The 20,381-nt window shown below is 42.9% G+C and overlaps 3 protein-coding genes and 3 non-coding genes across 6 annotated transcripts; 3 read left to right on the top strand and 3 right to left on the bottom strand.

Annotated features, from left to right (window-relative positions):
• Positions 1-7,610: 7,610 nt before the first annotated feature.
• On the bottom strand, positions 7,611-7,683 carry trnaf-gaa. The gene has a single exon. It is a non-coding gene; the product is annotated as a tRNA-Phe (tRNA).
• Positions 7,684-9,480: 1,797 nt separating this feature from the next.
• On the bottom strand, positions 9,481-11,199 carry LOC120744019 (EBP cholestenol delta-isomerase). The gene is made up of 5 exons (XM_040048138.1): positions 11,067-11,199; positions 10,620-10,920; positions 10,420-10,456; positions 10,210-10,340; positions 9,481-10,110 (listed from the first exon to the last, which is right to left on the bottom strand). Exons 2-5 carry the CDS (start codon positions 10,915-10,917, stop codon positions 9,890-9,892), a joined length of 687 nt encoding a protein of 228 aa, XP_039904072.1. The 5' UTR covers positions 10,918-10,920; positions 11,067-11,199; the 3' UTR covers positions 9,481-9,889.
• A 502-nt stretch (positions 11,200-11,701) lies between these two features.
• trnah-gug lies at positions 11,702-11,773 on the bottom strand. The gene has a single exon. It is a non-coding gene; the product is annotated as a tRNA-His (tRNA).
• A 412-nt stretch (positions 11,774-12,185) lies between these two features.
• On the top strand, positions 12,186-12,257 carry trnae-uuc. The gene has a single exon. It is a non-coding gene; the product is annotated as a tRNA-Glu (tRNA).
• Positions 12,258-12,629: 372 nt separating this feature from the next.
• On the top strand, positions 12,630-14,960 carry ccdc115 (coiled-coil domain containing 115). Its single transcript, XM_040048132.1, has 5 exons — positions 12,630-12,847; positions 13,165-13,268; positions 13,365-13,477; positions 13,555-13,734; positions 14,514-14,960. Exons 1-5 carry the CDS (start codon positions 12,728-12,730, stop codon positions 14,714-14,716), a joined length of 720 nt encoding a protein of 239 aa, XP_039904066.1. The 5' UTR covers positions 12,630-12,727; the 3' UTR covers positions 14,717-14,960.
• A 126-nt stretch (positions 14,961-15,086) lies between these two features.
• On the top strand, positions 15,087-20,361 carry si:dkey-109j17.5 (zinc finger BED domain-containing protein 4). Its single transcript, XM_040048089.1, has 5 exons — positions 15,087-16,338; positions 16,628-16,885; positions 17,017-17,276; positions 17,364-17,970; positions 18,204-20,361. Exons 1-5 carry the CDS (start codon positions 16,189-16,191, stop codon positions 19,044-19,046), a joined length of 2,118 nt encoding a protein of 705 aa, XP_039904023.1. The 5' UTR covers positions 15,087-16,188; the 3' UTR covers positions 19,047-20,361.
• The last annotated feature ends 20 nt before the right edge of the window (positions 20,362-20,381 follow it).

Here is a 20,381-nt window from a genome sequence, read left to right as displayed (position 1 = left end):
AAACAAAGGGACACTTAGAAGCACAAGGAAACAATACTGAAAGGGCAAGAGACACAGCCCAAACATAATCCACAACTAAAATGCCAAAAGAACAAGTCGTCCCACATAGCAGACGGGTCTTGCCTGGATCTGGTGTCAAGCCGGCACTGCTGGCTGACTTCTGGCATGGTAAGATGGCACTGTTTATGTGATGGCATGCCACATTTGGCCTGATTGGGTGAATGTGACATGTTGTATAGAGCACTTTGAGTAATATGGGTGAGTAAAAAAGCGCTGTATAAGAATCAGTCCATTCACTGTCTGAACAGAGTTTCGTCATGTTACTTTTGCACTATTATGTTCCAGCACATGTTGTTATTACATGGCTTACATGGCTAAGGTACACATTAGGCTGACATCTGGGGCCAGAGCTGAAACTGTTCTGGGCCAGCACAGGGCCAGCAGTGTGTCTGCAACTGGCCTTGTGCTGGCGCATGTGTGGGCCACCTCTGGTAAACCAGATCTGGGCCACCATAGGGCCGTCATTCTTTGCGGTACGCAGGCCATGTGTAAGCACATTGTGTGGGACAGATCCAGGCCATACCAATTTTGCTATGTGGGAGGAATTATGTAAAAATAGAAACATCATAAAAATGAACATAAAGTAAAATGTACTGAAAAGAACATCAGTATGGCCATCATTATTTGCTTGGAAAGTCTAAAGTTCCATGGCTTTGAACAGCCAGAGAACGCAATGCCCAGCTTAGAGCGACTAAAAGTAACTTCTTTTAACATTCTGTCATTCTGCTTCTATATCAAACATCCACTAAAAATAGTCATTTGAAAAAAAATATTCGCCACTTTTCATCAGTTTGGGTTCCTCTGTTTATAGCAATTTTTAGAAAAGAACCCAATACCTTTGTCACTATACAGCTGTACAGTGAGATACAGAGCATCTCCTACTCATTGCAAACATGCTGGGAGGGTGGCTCTATCCGCCTTAGTGCAGCTGCTGTACCATACTGTGATGCAGTAAGTTAGTAGGCTCTCAATGGGCGAGTGGTGGAAGGGTGAGCTGTAGTCCACAAAGAGCATTCTGGCGTAGCTCTGCCGCTCTTCTAGGTGACTCAGCACCGAGTGGAGGGTGATGGCATCTTCTGTGAATCTGTCTGCGCGGTATGCAAACTGGTGGGGGTCGAATTCTGGGGGGAGGTAATCCTTGGTGTGCTGAAGGACTAGTCTCTCAAAGCATTTCATGATTACCGGTGTGAGGGCCACAGGGCAATAATAGTTCAGGCTGGTGATGGGAGACTTCTTTGGTACTGGGATGATTGTGGCTGATTTTAGACAGGATGGGATGGCTGCTTCATCCAGTGAGAGGTTGAAGATTCTGGTGGAGATGAGGGTGAGCTGGTGGGCACATGGTCTTAGCACTTTACCACGTATTCCGTCTGGACGCCTTCCTGGGGTTCACTGCTAGCAACACACATCTGACATCGTGCTCCGTTACAGTGAATGGAGCGGTGCAGGAACCAGGTGAGGATGAGGATGGGAGCAGGGCTGAGGCAGATGAATGCTGCTGTTGTGGTGTTTCAAAGCGGGCGAAGAAGCTGTTTATTTCCTCTGCTAGCTGCACACTCAGGTTTTCTGTTTTCACAGTTCTGCCTCTGTGGTTTATGATGTCTATTATTCCATGCCATATGTTGTTGCTGGACAGGTGGGACCCCTTTTCAGGTCAGCTCGAGCAGACCTGTACAGAGCTCTGTCAACAGACCTACAGGGAGTGCAGAATTATTAGGCAAGTTGTATTTTTGAGGAATAATTTTATTATTGAACAACAACCATGTTCTCAATGAACCCAAAAAACTCATTAATATCAAAGCTGAATGTTTCTGGAAGTAGTTTTAGTTTGTTTTAGTTTTAGCTATTTTAGGGGGATATCTGTGTGTGCAGGTGACTATTACTGTGCATAATTATTAGGCAACTTAACAAAAAACAAATATATACCCATTTCAATTATTTATTTTTACCAGTGAAACCAATATAACATCTCCACATTCACAAATATACATTTCTGACATTCAAAAACAAAACAAAAACAAATCAGCGACCAATATAGCCACCTTTCTTTGCAAGGACACTCAAAAGCCTGCCATCCATGGATTCTGTCAGTGTTTTGATCTGTTCACCATCAACATTGCGTGCAGCAGCAACCACAGCCTCCCAGACACTGTTCAGAGAGGTGTACTGTTTTCCCTCCTTGTAAATAATAATAATAATAATAATAATAATAATACATTTTATTTAAATAGCGCCTTTCAAAGCACCCAAGGACACTGTACAACAGATAAAAAACTGGAAATATACACAATGATAAAAATAGAGATAAAAGTTAAAACATACAGAAATTTAAGAATAGGCAATTTTAAACAGATGAGTTTTAAGGGTGGACTTAAAAAGAGAGAATGAGCTAATATTTCTGAGGTCCGGGGGTAGGGAATTCCAAAGTCGAGGGGCAGTGCAACTAAAGGCCCTCCCTCCCATTGTGATCAGACGAGCAGAGGGAACAGAGAGAGAAAGAGAAGATGAAGATCTGAGGCAGCGGGATGGGAGCTTCATCTGTAATAAGTCAGAGAGGTACGGTGGAGAGAGAGAATGAATAGCCTTGAATGTATACAGAATTATTTTAAAATGGATGCGAAATTTGACCGGGAGCCAGTGAAGTTGCTTCAGGATTGGGGAGATGTGGTGGGTAGAAGAAGTCCTAGTAATAATACGGGCAGCAGAGTTCTGGACACGTTGGAGCTTGTTGATAGATTTTTGTGTGAGGCCAAATAATAATGAGTTGCAGTAGTCAATCCTAGAAATAACAAGATTATGGATGAGAATGGCAGTGGCGTGAGGTGTGAGGAAGGGGCGGAGGCGATTAATGTTACGGAGTTGGAAATATGCTGCACGTGTAATATTATTGATATGCGAGTTAAAGGATAATGTGCTATCGAGAATGACACCCAAGCTTTTCACAGAAGGAGAGGTAGGGACCAGCGAGTTATTGATGGTGAGAGAGAAATTGTTAATTCTGGATAGGAGTTGTTTGGTGCCAACCAGAAGAAGTTCTGATTTATTGCTGTTGAGTTTAAGAAAGTTGGAGGAGAACCAAGAATTAAGTTCAGCTAGACAGAGGATGAGGGAGGGTGGAGGAAGAGTAGAGTCAGGTTTGGTAGAGAGATAGAGCTGGGTGTCATCGGCGTAGCAGTGGAACTGAATATTATATTTACGAAAAATATGTCCGAGTGGAAGAAGGTAAATGATGAAAAGAAGGGGCCCGAGGACAGATCCCTGGGGCACCCCAGTGGATAAAGGAGAAAGCTGAGAAGTGAAGGATTTTAATTGAATGAACTGAGTGCGGTCAGATAGGTATGATTTAAACCAGGCTAGTGGAGTGTGAGAGAGACCAATAGAAGCTAATCTGCTAAGGAGAATGGGATGAGAGATGGTGTCAAAAGCTGCACTCAGATCAAGAAGGATAAGGATGGAGAGGAGACCAGAATCAGCTGCTATAAGAAGGTCGTTTGTTATTTTTATAAGAGCAGTTTCAGTGCTATGTAAAGGACGAAAAACCGGACTGGAACTGTTCGTAAAGGTTATTATCAGTTAGGTGAAGATGGACTTGTGAAGCAACTATTTTTTCAAGGATTTTTGAGAGAAATGGTAGATTGGAGATAGGACGAAAATTATTAAAGTTATTGGGATCTAGACCAGTTTTTTTTCAGAATTGGGGTAATAGCAGCAACTTTGAAGGAAGCAGGAACAGTTCCAGTGGTGAGTGAAGAGTGAATAATAGCAGATATGAGGGGAAGGAGAGGGAGTAAGCAGGCTTTGACGAGGACAGTGGGGATAGGATCGAGCTGGCAGGTAGAAGGCTTTGATTTATGGATGAGATCAGCAATATCAGCTAAGGATGGAAGTTGAAAAACAGAGAGGAAGTGAGAAGGGGGAGGAGTTAGGACAGAGAAGCTACATTGAGCATTAGGGTCCAGGTCTAAGTGTATTTTATGAATTTTATCAATAAAGAATAGCATTAGAGCATCACAGAAGTTAGATGAATAGAGATGAGCAGGGAGAGAATCAGGTGGCCTGTTAAAAGAATTGAATAGTGAGAAAAGGGTCTTGGTAGAGTTCTTACTTGAGCAGACAATAGCAGAGTAATAAGCAGATTTGGTTTGACTAATACATTCCTGGTAAAACAGAACGTGGTTATTAAACATATCCTTATGAATAGTAAGGCCAGTTTTCTTATAGAGGCGTTCAAGCTGTCGGCCTTTAGCTTTCAGTAGCCGGAGTTCGGGGGTGTACCAGGGTGCAGAGCGAGAAAAAAGTACAGTTCTGTTTTTTTGTGGAGCCAGGGAATTTAAAATACTACTAAGGCTATGATTATAAAAAAGTACCAGGTCCTCTTGAATAGCTAAGTTGTTAGAAGACAAGCAGCTAGAAAAAGCAGAGGAAAGGATATCAAGATTTATATTCTTGATATTCCGGAAAGAAATAATACGGGGGTTGTTAATTACAGAGAGGGTCATGTGAACATTAAAGGAGAGAAGTAGATGGTCCGAAATTGGCAGTTCGTCAGCTGTACAGATGGAGGGGGTAAGTCCAGAACAGCAGACTAAGTCCAAAGTGTGGCCCTTAATGTGGGTAGGGAAGTTTATGTATTGTTTAAGGCTGAAGCTATCAAGGCAGGATAGAAGGTCCTTGGTAAGAGGATGGTCGCAGTTATCCACGTGAACGTTAAAGTCACCCAGCAATATTATATTAGGGGAGACAGTAGCTAGATTGGTCAGCAGATCGGCAAAGTCACTGATAAAAACAGAATTAAATTTTGGGGGGCGGTAGATGACAGCTATTACAGTTGGGGTAGGTCCTGAAAGTTGACAAACAGCAGATTCAAAGGAGCTGTACGTAGGGGCGGACAGCGGCGAGACTTTCCAGTTCTCGCGATAGATTATCGCGAGGCCACCACCACGACCGGAGTCGCGAGGTTGGCAGGTGTAAACAAACCCCGGGGGGGTGGAGTCGTTGAGTTGCGAAAAGTCATTGGGCTGTTGCCATGTCTCAGTCAAGCAGAAAAAGTCAAACTTACGGTCTGTTAGGAGATCCTGGATGAGATGTCCTTTGTTCGTAAGCGAACGGATATTAAGCAGGCCGAAGTTGACAGGAATACTGTCGGACTGGATGAGAGTGTTAGCCGACCTAGGCAGACCAGTCAGAACATTGTGGTCAATAGACCTGCAGGGGTTCCGTTGAGAGCGACGAGAGGTGGACCAGAAGGACTGAATTGGTTTGGAATTATCCTGATGGGAATACCGACGGGAGCCTCGATGTACGTACTTTCGGCGAGGGAGGAAGGCAATGTCCGTGTGGAAATGAAGAGCAGCCAACGGCGGAGCAGCTAAAGAAAAGCGGAGCCGGAGGAGCTCATCAGCTGTATATTGATGAAGTCCAGTGCCGAGTCGGTAGATCGATGACATAAGGATCCAGACCCACACTGAGAGTACATAGATCCTGAAAGGCCACATCATGGACAGGAACAGCCGGGTAGGGACACCGGTGGGCCTTAGAAACAGGAGTAGGACGGAAGTCCAAAAGTCCAGAGTCCAGTAGCGTTAACGTTAGCGATAGTGGTGAGCGGCGGCCGGTGAGTAGCGGCAGCCAGTCGCGCCAGCGTTCACTCAACCGGAAATCAGGATTTGTCAGGATGGACCTGTGGTCCATCATCACATTTGATGATGGACCACAGGTTCTCAATGGGGTTCAGATCAGGTGAACAAGGAGGCCATGTCATTAGTTTTTCTTCTTTTATACCCTTTCTTGCCAGCCACGCTGTGGAGTACTTGGACGCGTGTGACGGAGCATTGTCCTGCATGAAAATCATGTTTTTCTTGAAGGATGCAGACTTCTTCCTGTACCACTGCTTGAAGAAGGTGTCTTCCAGAAACTGGCAGTAGGACTGGGAGTTGAGCTTGACTCCATCCTCAACCCGAAAAGGCCCCACAAGCTCATCTTTGATGATACCAGCCCAAACCAGTACTCCACCTCCACCTTGCTGGCGTCTGAGTGGGACTGGAGCTCTCTGCCCTTTACCAATCCAGCCACGGGCCCATCCATCTGGCCCATCAAGACTCACTGTCATTTCATCAGTCCATAAAACCTTAGAAAAACCAGTCTTGAGATATTTCTTGGCCCAGTCTTGACGTTTCAGCTTGTGTGTCTTGTTCAGTGGTGGTCGTCTTTCAGCCTTTCTTGAACTGAACATAAGTTCCCTGCAATTTCTGAAGAATATTACAGTAAATCTGGCTGAAACTTGGCCCAGACGTACAGCAGGTTTCCCGGAGGAGGGATGTGTTGAAAGTTGGACCTCAACTACTCAGGATGATTTTTAATGAATTTCTGACATTTCCATAATTGTATTGACTGTATCGGGCTGTTTCATTGTAATTTGTGTGCGCGCATGTGCGTGCGACTGTTCGCGCGCGTGCACGTGTGCGCGGGGCTTTCAATCGGCACATAAAGCGAAAAGGGGCTACCGTAAAGACTGGTGTAAAAGCGCAAGGAAATTTATGCGGCGGATAGGAGACGGCTGGCTTGACCGCGGCTCACAAATGACGGCTCACTTTACCGCGGTGGTCCAAGCCCGGGTAAAGGAGCAGGGTTGGAATTGTGACATTAAAAAACAATAATTGCTAAAATAAATTTAATTTGTAGTTCTAAATAAATTCTAACTGCATTTAATACATTTTTTGCTCACTTTATGTCTCTTCCACGATGTTATTTCTCTCTCCAACAGTAGCATGACCAATTATGCAAATTAGGCGATGACGTCATTTAGCGACTTCTAGCGACTTTTAGGACAGCCAATAGCGATTTTCCTTACTGAGGAGTTGGCAACACTTAGAAAAACTTCCGTGTGAACTTTGACAAGACTGTGGATTGTACAACACTGGTCACTACATTCTTCATTTCCGGTTAATACTTGTACAGCTGCTGTTATTGTGTGTGTAGATATATATATTTATTTATATTTCTTCATACATTCTTATATAGTTCTATATTGTGTATTTTGTTGTACAGTTATTTTATTTTCAACTTTAATTTATATATTTTATCTTATTCTTTCCCAGTTAAATTTACCCTTCATTCTAATTTGTGTTGTACAGTTATTTCATTTTTAACCTTAATTTATATTTTATTCCTTCCTAGTTAAATTTACCCTTTTTAATTTTTCATATTTATTTCCTATCTTATTCATAGCCTTTTCCTTTTTTGTTTTCTTTAGGTCACGAGCAGTTGTCCAAGCATTTCACTACATATCGTACTGTGTATGACTGTGTACGTGACAAATAAAATTTGAATTTGAATTTGAATTTGACCCTAAACAGCCTCGACACAGTTTGCAGCACATTTCAGGCTAATAGATTCACATTTTTAAGGTATTTTTACTGCTGTCAAATGTAAAATTAGGTCACATTTGACACAAACCGTGTGTGAAGGGTTAAAACGGTAAAACGTTCTTGTACGTTTTACTCCCCGCCGGGTGGAAAGCCGACACACCCAAATACACGGTTGCATCAAAATGCCGAAACCCGGGATCGAACCAGGGACCTTTAGATCTTCAGTCTAACGCTCTCCCAACTGAGCTATTTCGGCACACGGTGTTGAAGGTTACCAGGGTCTACAAACACGTAAATTGGCTACAAGGCAAAAAAAGAGGTTTTCATTCCTGATGCGTGATTAGTTTGAGAAGAACTTAGCCTGTCTTAACTCGTCGAGTTTACTACGTGACGTGATTTAGCCCCTCAGTTGTATGGTTCCGTTTCACCCACGTGAATATACTCAAACCTACATTATGCATTCTCGTTAAGTATAACGTGGACTTATTTCAGCTTGGTTATTAATTATCTTCCGAGTTCAAGGGCGAATGCCTTTAAATAAGTAAATCGCTGCAGTTATGTGAAGTCAGTTTGGTTCAAACATGCATAAGCCCCAAATGTTCATTATGAGCTGGAAATGGTGTAATCCACTAAAGTCTATAATGTTGGCCACGTGACAAAGAAATAATACAGACAATTCCATGTGAAAAAATTAGAAATTTAAAGTTTTTGTCAAAATGTTCGCAAAGACATTGTGTGGTGGACCACTAGAGGGCTCCACACACACCCAGTGTAAAGAAAGTCTGTTGCTGTGTTTTGGAGCGAAACGTAGTCAGTTCTGTTGTGATGAGGAATAAAGCAGGAGTTAGAGTCGAGAGCTCTCGTGTCGTCTGTGTTTACCTCCACAATAGCATTTCTAAACATACTAATTACATTAAGAAAGATAATTATTTCAGGGGAAAAAATACTGGGATCAACTTTTTTACCCATCTAGCCACAACACAAACCACTGCTGAGCAATGATGTGTTTTAACTTTGTTAACGTCAAAGCTTGTAAAATCAAGTTAAAACTGAGGGTTATCTTCCAGTTTACATACGTTATAAAAACCTAAGCAAGGTTTTGAGCTGCCACTTGAGAAAGCATCGGTTTAAATTTGAGAAAAGCAATCGTTGATGCTTACAAAGTGTTCACTGCGTTTCCAAGTGCTGGGCAGCAGGTTGACTGATCCGCATGGAGAGTAATTTGTGTGGCTGGAGCTCAGATGGATGCTCTCCAAGATAAAGACAATGCTGGATACCTCCCACGCAGTCCATGACATGCTGGCTGGTCACAGGAGCATGTTCATTGAGAGACTGAGATTACCAAAAAGCACCACTGAACCACACAGGAAATGATTCCTGTCCGTGGCCATCTCCCTGTACAACTCCTCCAGCTAATACACTGTAAACACCGCAAATCGATCAAATATGAAGGAGGTTGGGATGGCTACAAGAAATGACTCCAGCAAAAAGGATACACAGTTCACTGTTAGCATCAGAGCAGGCTAATAATTTTCATACTGGTAATTTTTGGTTTATGTGAAATCTCTTCTTCTTCTGTGGTTCACACCACTCTCACCCTCATAGAGCAGAAACATTCCTACATCCGTATGCTCTTCGTGGACTTCACATCTGCTTCCAACACAATGATCCCGCAGACCCTAGTTGATAAATGACTGACTCTTGGACTGAGCTCTACAGGGACACCTGTATCATGAAGGACCCCACTCACCCAGCACACCCACGCGTTGTCCCCTCAGGCAGGAGGCTGAGGAGCGTTAAATGCCACCAGACTGAGAAACAGTTTCATTTCAGAAGCTGTGAGACTTCTCAATGCATAATGGACAAGAACTGTTACTGTAGCACCTTAACCACTACTGACACTTACTGACACCGCCACTTTATCAGTGCTGGTCATCATGGCCTTTTGCTGCTACATTTCTATATCCATACTCAGGTTGTTGCTGTTTTTCTATTATGTTTTATTTATTTATCACTTTTTAAATTCTGTTTCTTCGTTATTGTTTCTTTTCGCTCCGGGACCGTGTTTCGTTCCACCTCATGTAAACATGTGATGCAAATGACAATATAGCTTCCTTGAATCATTTTGTTTCTGTGCGAAAAGGTAAAATTATGTAATAATGTAATCCAAAATAAAATGTGTTTGTAAAAGCTGTGTTTTAATGGGAGGGGTGATGAATCTATCTTCATCGTAATGAAATGTTCAGTCTGATCATATAAATTATAAAAAATATAGAGAAAAATGAAAGTGGTCACATGTGGTTTATTTTGCTCTTCTCAGAAAAGAAGTTGCCAAGTTTAAAAAAAAGAGAAAAATCAAGGAACTATTACTTTGCTGACATTCATATTGATAAAGTCTCATAATGACAGAGATGTAATGTTGCAGTATTAAATGCCCCCCCCCCCCACATACACGCACACACTCAGTTCTTCTTATTCTTCTGAGACTTTGTGCCGTCCGTTTGCCTCTGGGCTGCTGACAGATGTTTCCATGCATCCAAAATGAGCGCCAGCGGTATGACGACCCACAGGGTGTTCATAAACACAAAGTAGAACCAGAAGTAGATTGGATGTCCCAGCTCGCTGTGGGCGTAGCCATCTCTGTGCTCTGTGAAGAAGTAGAGTACCGCTCCATATGCCTGGCCTGAGTCAGATTACGTGAGAAGACAAAATAAAGCTACAATTAAGCAACAATTTATTTCCACCTGAGGTTGGCATGAAGATAGCTTCTGTCCCGTCTTACCTACTGAAATGATGAGCTGCAGGAGAAATCTGTAGGGCTTATTGGTTAAAAAGGCATAAACAGCCCAAAAGCTGAATGGACCCCACACCCAAGCAGTCACAGTCTCCATACAAACAGTAAAGTTATCAGCACTAGAGAGAAAAGAAACATCAATCGCAACTTTTTTAAAATCATTTTTATGCACAAAATTGAGAGCAGAAATGAGCTTACATTGCATATCGACTGTCTCCCTTGCAGTACTCTTTCCCTGTGAGAGAAAAACATAAAACACATTGACCAGATTTTACACACACGCGCACACACACACACACACACACACACACGCACACACACACACACACACACACACACACACACACGACAAGTAGGTTATGCATTTTTCTAAACACATGTTCTCCATTAGTACTCACACAGCTGTGACAGAAAGCGCTGATCTCCTGGAATTATATCATAATATAGCGAGAACCAGCCCTCGATTACACAATGGATGAAGCCACAAACAGCAAACCAGCACACAGCCAGGCGCCTCCATGCGCCCAGCCTGCTGGTGGCCTGGCCGGTGATCAGCCAGGTCACCAGCATAAACAGCCCAGACACAGAAAACAGAAACACCAGAATCTCTGACATCGACCGATCGTTGGCCACATAAGTGGGAATTGAAAGGTCCCGAGGCCAGTAAGGGTGATGAGATGCTTCAGAGGAGTCCATTATCTGTTTGAATACAGAAACATAATCAGCACCGGACTTAAAAGTGTAGAGTTAAACATTCTCTGTATTACATTCTGTTCTAGTTAATTCACAGAGTTAAAAGTGTAGCGTTTTATGTGAGAAGTTCATCGGTGTGCTTTTATCCTTACCGTAGATGCCACCAAATGGGTGTTCAGCTCCACAGGTAATTTGACCTAACACACAGCAGGTCAAAGATTCACTGCTATCTAACATATCCGCGCACATAAACTCAAACGAGGAACTCCGTGCCTGGGGGACGTTACCTGTGGATCACAACAGCCAATCAAACATCTTTAAGCATAGAGCTATTGCACATGAGATCTACTGGCTCACTGATTGGCTCTTCCTCTCGGAACATGGACGTTGTCTATGACATCTACCAATGAAAAGGGATCAGCCCTCTTTTTCAAGGCGAAAGTCATACAATATTTTAGGGTAGGGTAGAAAATGGCCTTCAATCGGAAGATGCTCCATCTGATAATGATTTAGTAAGGAAATATTTACAGTTAACCTTTCACTCGCATGGACTGAAAATGACGAGAAACAAAATGTAGCTGAAGTAAAGCCCTCTTAAATATACAAACCTAACGTGGAGTGTACCCATGTGATTTCCGATGATCATTTGGTCTAAATAGGTTAAAGGAAAGACTTGTAATTACCCTAAAAACCTTACATTTTTACTTTAAAGTAAAAAAAACAAAATTTGCTCTTTACGGCATAGTAAGAAAAAGAGTCGTCCCAAGCCGTGCCAGGGTTTTATCCCTGCCGTGACCCGGATTCGAACCGGGGTTGCTGCGGCCACAACGCAGAGTACTAACCACTATACGATCACGGCGCGCTACTGGGAGACATGCTCAACAGTGAAGCAGAAGCGTATATGTAACTGTGTGAGCTGCGTCGTCGAAGAGTGGTTTGACGTCTCGCGGCAGACGACTGCTGTTTAAAGTGACGTTGTGACCGTGTGCGGATCTGCTTTCCGTTAAAAATAGTTTAATTAATTAATATTCTAATGTGAGTCCTGCATAAATAGTTTCTTTTTTAATACTTAGAGTCGTTTTTATCTTAGCTAAAGTTTTTTAAGCTGTTTTTTTATATCAGTTCTTCAGATGGTACCTGTCAAAGCTACAAAAATGAGGAACAGTATGAGTAAATATTAAATGTCACTTAAATACTAAATATATGTACAAATAAGTCACAGTTTCATATATATCCTTCATGTATAGATATGTAGTCAGGGCCGTTATTGCTCCCATATGGTCTAGCGGTTAGGATTCCTGGTTTTCACCCAGGCGGCCCGGGTTCGACTCCCGGTATGGGAACTTCGTTTTTTTTTTTTTTTTTTATTTTGGTTTTATGGTTTTATCAAATTTGGAACAAAATGTTTCGTATTCATACTTTAATGAGATTCGACAATTTACTTAGTGACTTAGAAAGTCAGTGACTGTAAAACAGCAACAAAAATTTATGGGAAGGGTAATCTTAACAATATCTCAATATTATTGCTTTCGTACAGCGTTTCTTCGAGTCCATTTCCATAACAGTACATAGGATTCCAGGACTCATAAATGATTCAAAGTCACACTTCACAAGTGTATTAGCGATATGTTTGGTATTAGTATTTTCTGTACGTTTGATATATGAACACGTGGTGTATACCACGTGGTTACGTGTCACATGACGGTACACGGAAGCACTCAACAGATTCTGTTCGGTTTACTCAAACGTTGTACATCAAAATAGCGGTAAAGACTACCCGCGAAGGAGACTTAAATTGGCGCAGAGAGTGAGTATGGGTGTGTCAGAATCAGAGGAATCTTCTTTGTTACTGGACGAAAAGCTGCTTCGTTTCATGGAGCAGCTGGAGTTGCTGGAGGAGAAGCGAGCCACTTTCAACTCTCTCATAGAGCAGGTACCTGTAGTGTCCTTGTTGATAAATAGCCAACATCAGACATTTAGGTTCAATTTTTGCTCCCTAAGAATGTGTAGGTAAAAATATAGAAAATAAATCAAAATGTATATGGCATTTTGGGCTGTAGGTGTTATATAATGGGAAATATCTTAGTGTGGTATATTAACAGACTTTAGGGCTATGTTGACTGTGTTTAAATTCCATAAAAAGCCATATAAGGATTTTCAAAAATAAATTTACGCAAAAAAGGTTTGTAATAAAAATGCTCTTTTTTTACATTCTGCCTGTATAATTTGACTTTACCATTTTCCCCTCAGGGGTGGTTTTCTATGAGCAAGGCACGATATACGATGGGAAACAAACAAGTCTCTGCACTTCAGTATGCAAGTGAGATTGAGCCACTAGTCTGTGTTCAAACTAGGTGAGGAATCAGTAATTTTTATGAAAAATGAAAAGTCTGTTGATCACTTTAATTTGTTCAAAAGGCTCTTTTAAAACATATATTTGTATGTAACAGGACACTGGACAATGGTGAGGTGGAATTCACCACTGAAAGATGTACACAAACGTGTCGGAAAGAGTCTGGAAAAGATCAGAGAGCTATAGAGGATATAGGACCTCAAGAAGAAGGTGATGCAGTATTAAAGATGTGTGTCGTTGATGTCTACTATTAACTCTGTTATTGATGACACTATTTGATTTACAAGGTGTCAGGAGAAGAAACAGACCAAAAAGAGAGATCGGAGAAAAAGAGGAAAGCGAGAGCACTGGTAGCGAGAAAGCTCCAGCTGGAAAACGTGACCAGAATCCTCAGCAAGACCCACTGAAGTGGTTTGGAGTTTTGGTGCCACAGTCTCTAAAACATGCACAATCATCTTTCAAGCAAGGTATGTTACATGCCCAAGGACATCTTAGTGTTATGGTTTCAGGTGAAACCTACTCAGCCTCAACTATGGATGAGATTATACTTTCAATGTCTGCAAATAGACTAGGGTCTGCTGTCATCTGAGATGGAAATTTCATGATCGGATGGTGAGCACGAGGGTCCGTGCGAATGCAGAGAAATTATCTTATACTACACATGTGTCCCAGCTGGTTGACTTCACAGAAGTATAACAGGAACCATGTGGAGTAACATGTGACTACTTCTGGACATATATCAGATGAACCAGTCTTTGAATTTGATCCATATGTGCCAGTATTGCCATCTTAAAACAATGCAGCTAGAGAGATCGCAACCACAAACACAAAAAATATACAAATCTACAAATCTGACGATATGCATGTATAGCTTTTAGGAAAACAAATATGCTACAGAGAAATAAAACACAGGAAAACTGAAAAACATAAAGAGAACACGTGCAATATAATCTGCAGCACATAAAACGCCTTTTTTATTATTGTGTCTATTACCATGTAATGCAAGACTCTAGATATGCAAACCTTAACTCATATGCATATGAATCAAGGTTTGCTTTGTGCAGCTTGTTAGAGATGAATAGAGGTTTCCAGAGTCCTGTGTATACTCACAGCACGATGGCTACAGCTTCGGTTGCATAAGTAAATTTGGATATGGGCAAAGATATTTCTTGAAGGTAGGAGAAAGCTCCTGCTGTTCTGCTGCTCCACCACTCACCAATTTAATTGTTGTTTTCTGTCATTACAGTAATAGAACTGTCTGCTGAGATCGCAGCACTCCAGGCTGCAGTTTGGAGCGCCAGACAGGAGCTGAAACACAGCTTGCAAAACAAGCACACTCCAGGGGAAAGGCTCAGCAACTCAGCTGGACAAGGTAGCAGACATAATACTTCTGCTGAGTCAAAGCAGGAGGAGGCTGAAAAACAGCTTTCAGCCAAGGACAGTCAGTAGATGATGCTTCAGGGGCTCGTTAACTAAAAAGAGAGCTTCCTGGTGGAGCTGGACGAGCAGATCCCAGCAGTTCAAGCTCTTTCTGTGGAAATCATTGGTAATTTATTTATTTCATCTCTTTTTTTCTCCTTTTAATTGAGATGGATGTGTTTGTGAAAATGGTCTAATTACACATGTTGTAAAATCATAAAATGTTAGCAGAACCTGTTTAAATGTTTTCAATAAATGGCAAGCAGTGCTTTGACATAAGGCTGCCTGTTTTTTGTGTGCTGTAACTAATTACTTTATTAATTGTTAATAAAAGTGTAACTTTATTTTATCAAACACAATCCATTAATTAAAAAAAGTTCAGGGTTGGCAGCTTGTGGAAATGTTTCATAGATGTTGTTTGTGAAATACATTAGAAATAGAATATTCTCTGCATTTTCTTTCCAGACGTATTGCTTGTGGAGCCCAAAAATGCTGAATACTAAAATGTAAAAATATATCGAGTAATTATACATAAAATATACAGATGAACCAACAATTTTTGAAAATGAAAGCACATTAAATTAAAAAATATACCTCAATCATGCACTATTAAAAATGTCTGAACCTCTTTGTGTTGACTGTTACGTCTTGTATTTATAACCTAACAACAAGTCAACACACATTTACATCCCACGTCTCCGCAAAACCCCGTTTAAAAACACGAAAAGCTGAAAGATGTGTTTTGTTGTGTTTACTAAATATTACGGGAAGTAAAAGTCACCGTGATTTATTTGTCTTTAAAATGCGCTCAGAATTTTCACACCCACCATGTTTCATATGTAAAACACGACACGATGCTATGTGCAAGTCAGTAATGAGTGTTTTCTATTTATATGTTTTCTATTTATATTATTACCAAGCCAGAGACGCAGACCTAATTTACATTTTTGGGGAATGATGCTGTACATCCGGAGAAACTCTGGCTGTTATCATACCGACATGAGCATAATTGAAAACATTTGACCGAGCGCCACCACCCTCCGACGCCAGCAGTTTCACTGGGGACAGCCGAACATTACCGGGAACTACCGAAATGGGAACCGAAAGTCCCGTTTATTGTGTGTACTTCCTGGTCCAATTATAATACTCCCTATATGCCTCCGTGAAACGCAGCGCTTTGCGTCCGAACGACGGATGGGAGCGCAGAAACAACGGATGTGGCCTCAGTGTTATTATTGATGTGTCCAGACATCCGCAGCAGACTGTGCAGCCTGATCGTGGCCGATTTTGGACGTGCGAGCGACGCAACTCCTGCTCGAAATACAATTTTTCTTTTGTCTGCGCAACTGGGAGCAACATTTGTGATGTGTGATAAGGGACTGAGAAGTAAACACTCAGGCCTGCGCTCATGATCAGAGGCGAGGTGAGATCGATACCTCGGACTCAGATTGCCCTTGATTGCAAGTTGATTTCACTCCGGAGCGGAGGAACTGTCTGCTCCAATGGCGTCAGTTTCCAAGGTCTCTATTCTGGATTACTTTAACATTGTGTTCGAAGGGGAAAATGGGAAAATCGAGTCCAACTGTAAGGCTTGTGGCACCAGGATCCAGGCGAAACGGAGCGTCACGTCCAACTTCGTAACGCACCTTAAGGTAACGGTTTCCGAATAAAATTGTACATGTGGCTGTTAACATCTGGCTCATCTTGTTCTTGTCAGGATCAGCAGAAGCAGCTGGCTCTACGACAGCTCTGGAGGATTAGCTGTAAAAACCTGACTGTACAGGCAGTCTGTTGCTTCTCTGCAAGGGGAAACAGAGTGGAGGGGAGGGATGGGGGTTACCTATACCTTATCATCTCCTGCAGAAATGTACTCAGCATGCTGTGTAGAGGTATAGAAATGAACTATAACAACCTCATGCTCCTCTGTCTCTCTCCATTCAGCGTAAGCACCAGGCTATGTATGATGACTTTGTCAAAAGGAAGGATATGAAGAGAGAGGGCTACTCCTCTGCTTCCCTGCACAGTTTCAACGCCAATGGAGGGAATACCCGCTACACACTCCCTATTAGTGCTGGAGTGGGAGGAGGAGGTGGAGGAGTAGCAAGTGGAGTTGTTGGAGGAATGGGAACTCTTGAGGGAGGAGTAGGAGGAGGCTCTGGAGGAGGGGTGACCAAATTTGACAGACATGATCCACGTCAGGTGTGTTGTAGCCCGTTAGCGCTGGAGCTTGCAATGTTGCAAATGTAACAGATGATTTATTGAGACATTGCAGTAAAATCATTAGCTATTTTTAAAAAGTGCAATTTGTGGTGTTTCTTTTTAAACTACAGGTTCTGATTTCTGAGGCTATAGCTAAGATGATCGTGCGTGATCTCCAGCCAGTGTCCATAGTGGAAAATCAAGGCTTCAGAGAGTTGCTTCAGCTCCTGGAGCCACGTTACACCCCTGAGCCCCAGCATTACATCCAAAGCCAACTTCTTCCAGCCTACGCCTACCAGGCCCAGCTGGCCACCCGTCAGGCCTTGGCCTCAGCACACGCCCTTAGCCTCAGCCTGGATCTCTGGGGAGGATTATCTGGAGTCATTTCAGGGTAAGGAGGTAAAACAAGCCAGAAACTACAAAATGGAAACTTGGTTTGAATCCCTTTACTGAAGACTCCACTTCTCTTTCTCTATAGGTACCTTGGTGTCACCTGCCATTTTCTTACATCTGAGTGGCAAATGCGCTCAGCTCTCCTGGCGTGCCTTCCACTGACTGGTGGCAGCTCTGGGAATCGCATACTTTCCGAATTTGATGAAGTATGTCACTCTCATGGCGTGTCAGGCAGAGCATTTCGTGTTGTGGCAGACCCTCTCCTGCCGACGAGAACAAGCGGAAAGCCATGCTGCCTTCCCGGTTTTCTGCTTTCACCTCCTCTCGGTAACGGCCAAGATGGAAATGATGAAGAAGAGGTGGACGGTAGTAACAATGTGGAGCGAGAAGAGATCAGGAATGGCCACGGCGACGCTGGAGAAGAAGGAGAATGGGAATACACATGGGAGCAGGGTTTGGGCGTTTCTCGGGTGGACTGTTTCTCTCGCTCTCTTGAACAGTGTGTCAGGGAAGGGCTGCGCTCTTGTCCACAGCTCTCGTCCACACTGGCAAAGGCAGCCTGTTTCTACAACTACATTACCTCTGCCGTCCCACCTGAGAAGCTCAGCCAAGTGTTCGATGGTCCAGGGTTGATGATGGGGGGACAAGGAAATTTCCCAGAGGCAGCACAAGACTGGGCTGCTCAGCTTAAGGCAAGTTAACGTTAGGGTTACATATTAGTAATGTCACCAAATAAACAGATTGCATCAGCTTCAAACATTTAACATGAGCAGTATGTTAAGCAGAAGGTGCACAAAGAAAGTGTGGCTAGCAAAATAAATGCATAATACCATTAATTCAAGGTTTACATCATGACACTGAGATATGACCACAGTCTTGGTTGGCATCGTTAATAATCTTTATGTATTTGTCTGCTTTGACAAAGGTCCTTCGGCGGCTGCTGGACTCTGTGGATTTCCTGGAGGAGATGAGCGGTCCAGGGGAACTGGGGCTGGGTGGTACAGAGAGAGCCCTGCTGAGGGAGTTCACGGACACTCTGGAGCCCTTCACTGAGGCCTGGGATATGGTGCACGGAGACAGACAAGCAGACGCACAGACGGACAGACATGTGTCTATCAGTCTCGCTCTGCCTTGTGTTCTCGGCCTCCGCAAGCATCTGTCCGAGACGTCCACCCCCCACTGCCCCTCGCTGGTTGTGGGCCTCAGCCAGGCTGTAGAGCGTCTCCTTGCGCCTATCCTGGAGAACCCCCTCTACATCACTGCCACCACCCTGGACCCCCAGTTCAAACTTACTTGGAGCAGTAACCCTGACTGGCACAGACAAGTTATCATAGAGGAGGTATCCAAACACTCCACAGCCTCCAGCCCCGTAAATCTCAACACAGACCTTCATCCACAGTCCCACACTCCTCCTGCCCCAGCTCCATCACCGATCTCCTCACTTTCTCGGCCCTGCAAGTTGTTCTCTTTCATCAAGCAGAGACCCACAACACAGGCCAAGAGCCTAGAACAGGAATTGGCTATCTACCTACGTGAGGAACCCACAGACGAGGAGGCTTTGCATTACTGGCGACGTAAAGCTATTGACTTCCCTCTGCTTGCCCAGGTGGCCAAGAGAGCTTTTACCATACCTGTTTGTGGTACTGTGGTGGAGAGCATTTTCACTACAGCTGGACGCTTCCTGCTGCCAGAGAGAGGCTGTGTCTTACCAAAGAACCTGGAGACGCTCATCTACCTCAAAGCCAACTACAGATTATTATGGACTTAGAGCTCTTTACACTTGCAGTAAAGTAACTTCTTGGATTCTAACCTCCATACCATTCTAAGGGAACCTGAGCTAGCACGATAACATAATCCTCATACTGCACATGATTTCATATCAGATAGAACGAATCACCAAGAAGAATTTCAGAGCTGCAACTCATTTTAATCCTCAAGATCGGTATTTCCCGGCTACAGCGGGCGTGGATGGCTGTCTGCTTCCCCTCGTAGCCTACAGACTATCGCACCACATGCTGTGGACTGAGTTTGCTGGAAGCAGATCAATACTAAAGCATTTACTTTGACATTATTTTGCCTGATCAGGGTCTCCAGACAACCACAGATCTCCCTCTTTCTCATGTATCCATCAGTCAACACTGACAAACCAACAATAACCAGCTAGTCAAGTTTTGCACACTGTAGCAACTCATGTTTTTTTTAGCTTTAGGTTGTGATTCATTATTTCGATGCTATTTTTAAAGGAAGTCATCAACTGCTCAACAGTATGTTAATGCGCTGTTCAATCTTTGTTTTAACTATGTGTGTGTGTGTGCCTCATCACTGGGAGATGGTAATAAATTAGTTTCACTTACTTTAACGCTGCGGGTGTGTGCAGTTTGCAGATGTCAGTGAATGCACATGTCCTCATGTGACACGCTGTTTGTTATATACGGTGGACCCCCGACTTACGAAATTAATTAGTTCCAGAAGGTCTTTCGTAAGCCAAAATTCTTCGTATTTATTTTGAAGAAGACATGGATTGTGCTTCATGTGTATCATTTTGACCCTTATTTATATCGTCCTCTGTCAATCCTTCAGAGGAGAGGTGAATTTCATTTCATTTTTATTATCAGCACCCCCCCACCCTCCTTTTTTCAATTTCATGTGAACTTTGAGGAAGTGAAATGGGTTTGACCCTGTGTCTGTCACAGAAGACTAGCAAGGAATGACTGTTTGTGCCACGACAAAGATTTTTCTTTGTTGAACTTCACATAGATATTTTGAAATAATTTTGCAGAGCATCCCTATGAAGGAAAACAGGGAATAAAGTAGTGTGTGTTAGCCTTTTTTTGCTTTCTTACTCTGGGCTGGGCCTGCAGGGAGGCTGGGTAATTGCAATAATTCCATTACAGTTAAATTTGAGTCAGCAGGCAGGCAGCAGTCACATCCTGCACCCCCTCCCTCTTCCCTTATCACAGGCAACAAGCCTCACAAAATCTTATTTCTAAAGAACTGAGAAATAAATGTCAGGACTGCATGCAGCTACTGTACATTTGTTCTATAATACCACATTAAAGGGATGAAGCGCTTCAGTGCCTCAATTAAGGAGCTATGATCAATA

The sequence above is a fragment of the Simochromis diagramma genome, unplaced genomic scaffold (assembly GCF_900408965.1).
Source record: "Simochromis diagramma unplaced genomic scaffold, fSimDia1.1 OVJJ01000387.1, whole genome shotgun sequence".
NCBI lineage: Eukaryota > Metazoa > Chordata > Actinopteri > Cichliformes > Cichlidae > Simochromis > Simochromis diagramma.
Note: the sequence above shows the minus strand (reverse complement) of the source record. Positions and strands in the feature narration are given on the sequence as shown.

Excerpts from the sequence above, each read along its gene's own strand:
- LOC120744019 (XM_040048138.1), bottom strand. The coding sequence starts at position 10,917 with ATGGACTCCTCTGAAGCATCTCATCACCCTTACTGGCCTCGGGACCTT. Across the intron at positions 10,457-10,619 it reads GCGCTTTCTGTCACAGCTGT|GGAAAGAGTACTGCAAGGGA; the intron begins GTGAGTACTAAT and ends TTTCTCTCACAG. Across the intron at positions 10,341-10,419 it reads GGAGACAGTCGATATGCAAT|TGCTGATAACTTTACTGTTT; the intron begins GTAAGCTCATTT and ends TTTTCTCTCTAG.
- ccdc115 (XM_040048132.1), top strand. The coding sequence starts at position 12,728 with ATGGGTGTGTCAGAATCAGAGGAATCTTCTTTGTTACTGGACGAAAAG. Across the intron at positions 13,269-13,364 it reads CTAGTCTGTGTTCAAACTAG|GACACTGGACAATGGTGAGG; the intron begins GTGAGGAATCAG and ends TGTATGTAACAG. Across the intron at positions 13,478-13,554 it reads TATAGGACCTCAAGAAGAAG|GTGTCAGGAGAAGAAACAGA; the intron begins GTGATGCAGTAT and ends TTGATTTACAAG.
- si:dkey-109j17.5 (XM_040048089.1), top strand. The coding sequence starts at position 16,189 with ATGGCGTCAGTTTCCAAGGTCTCTATTCTGGATTACTTTAACATTGTG. Across the intron at positions 16,886-17,016 it reads ACAGACATGATCCACGTCAG|GTTCTGATTTCTGAGGCTAT; the intron begins GTGTGTTGTAGC and ends TTTAAACTACAG. Across the intron at positions 17,971-18,203 it reads ACTGGGCTGCTCAGCTTAAG|GTCCTTCGGCGGCTGCTGGA; the intron begins GCAAGTTAACGT and ends GCTTTGACAAAG.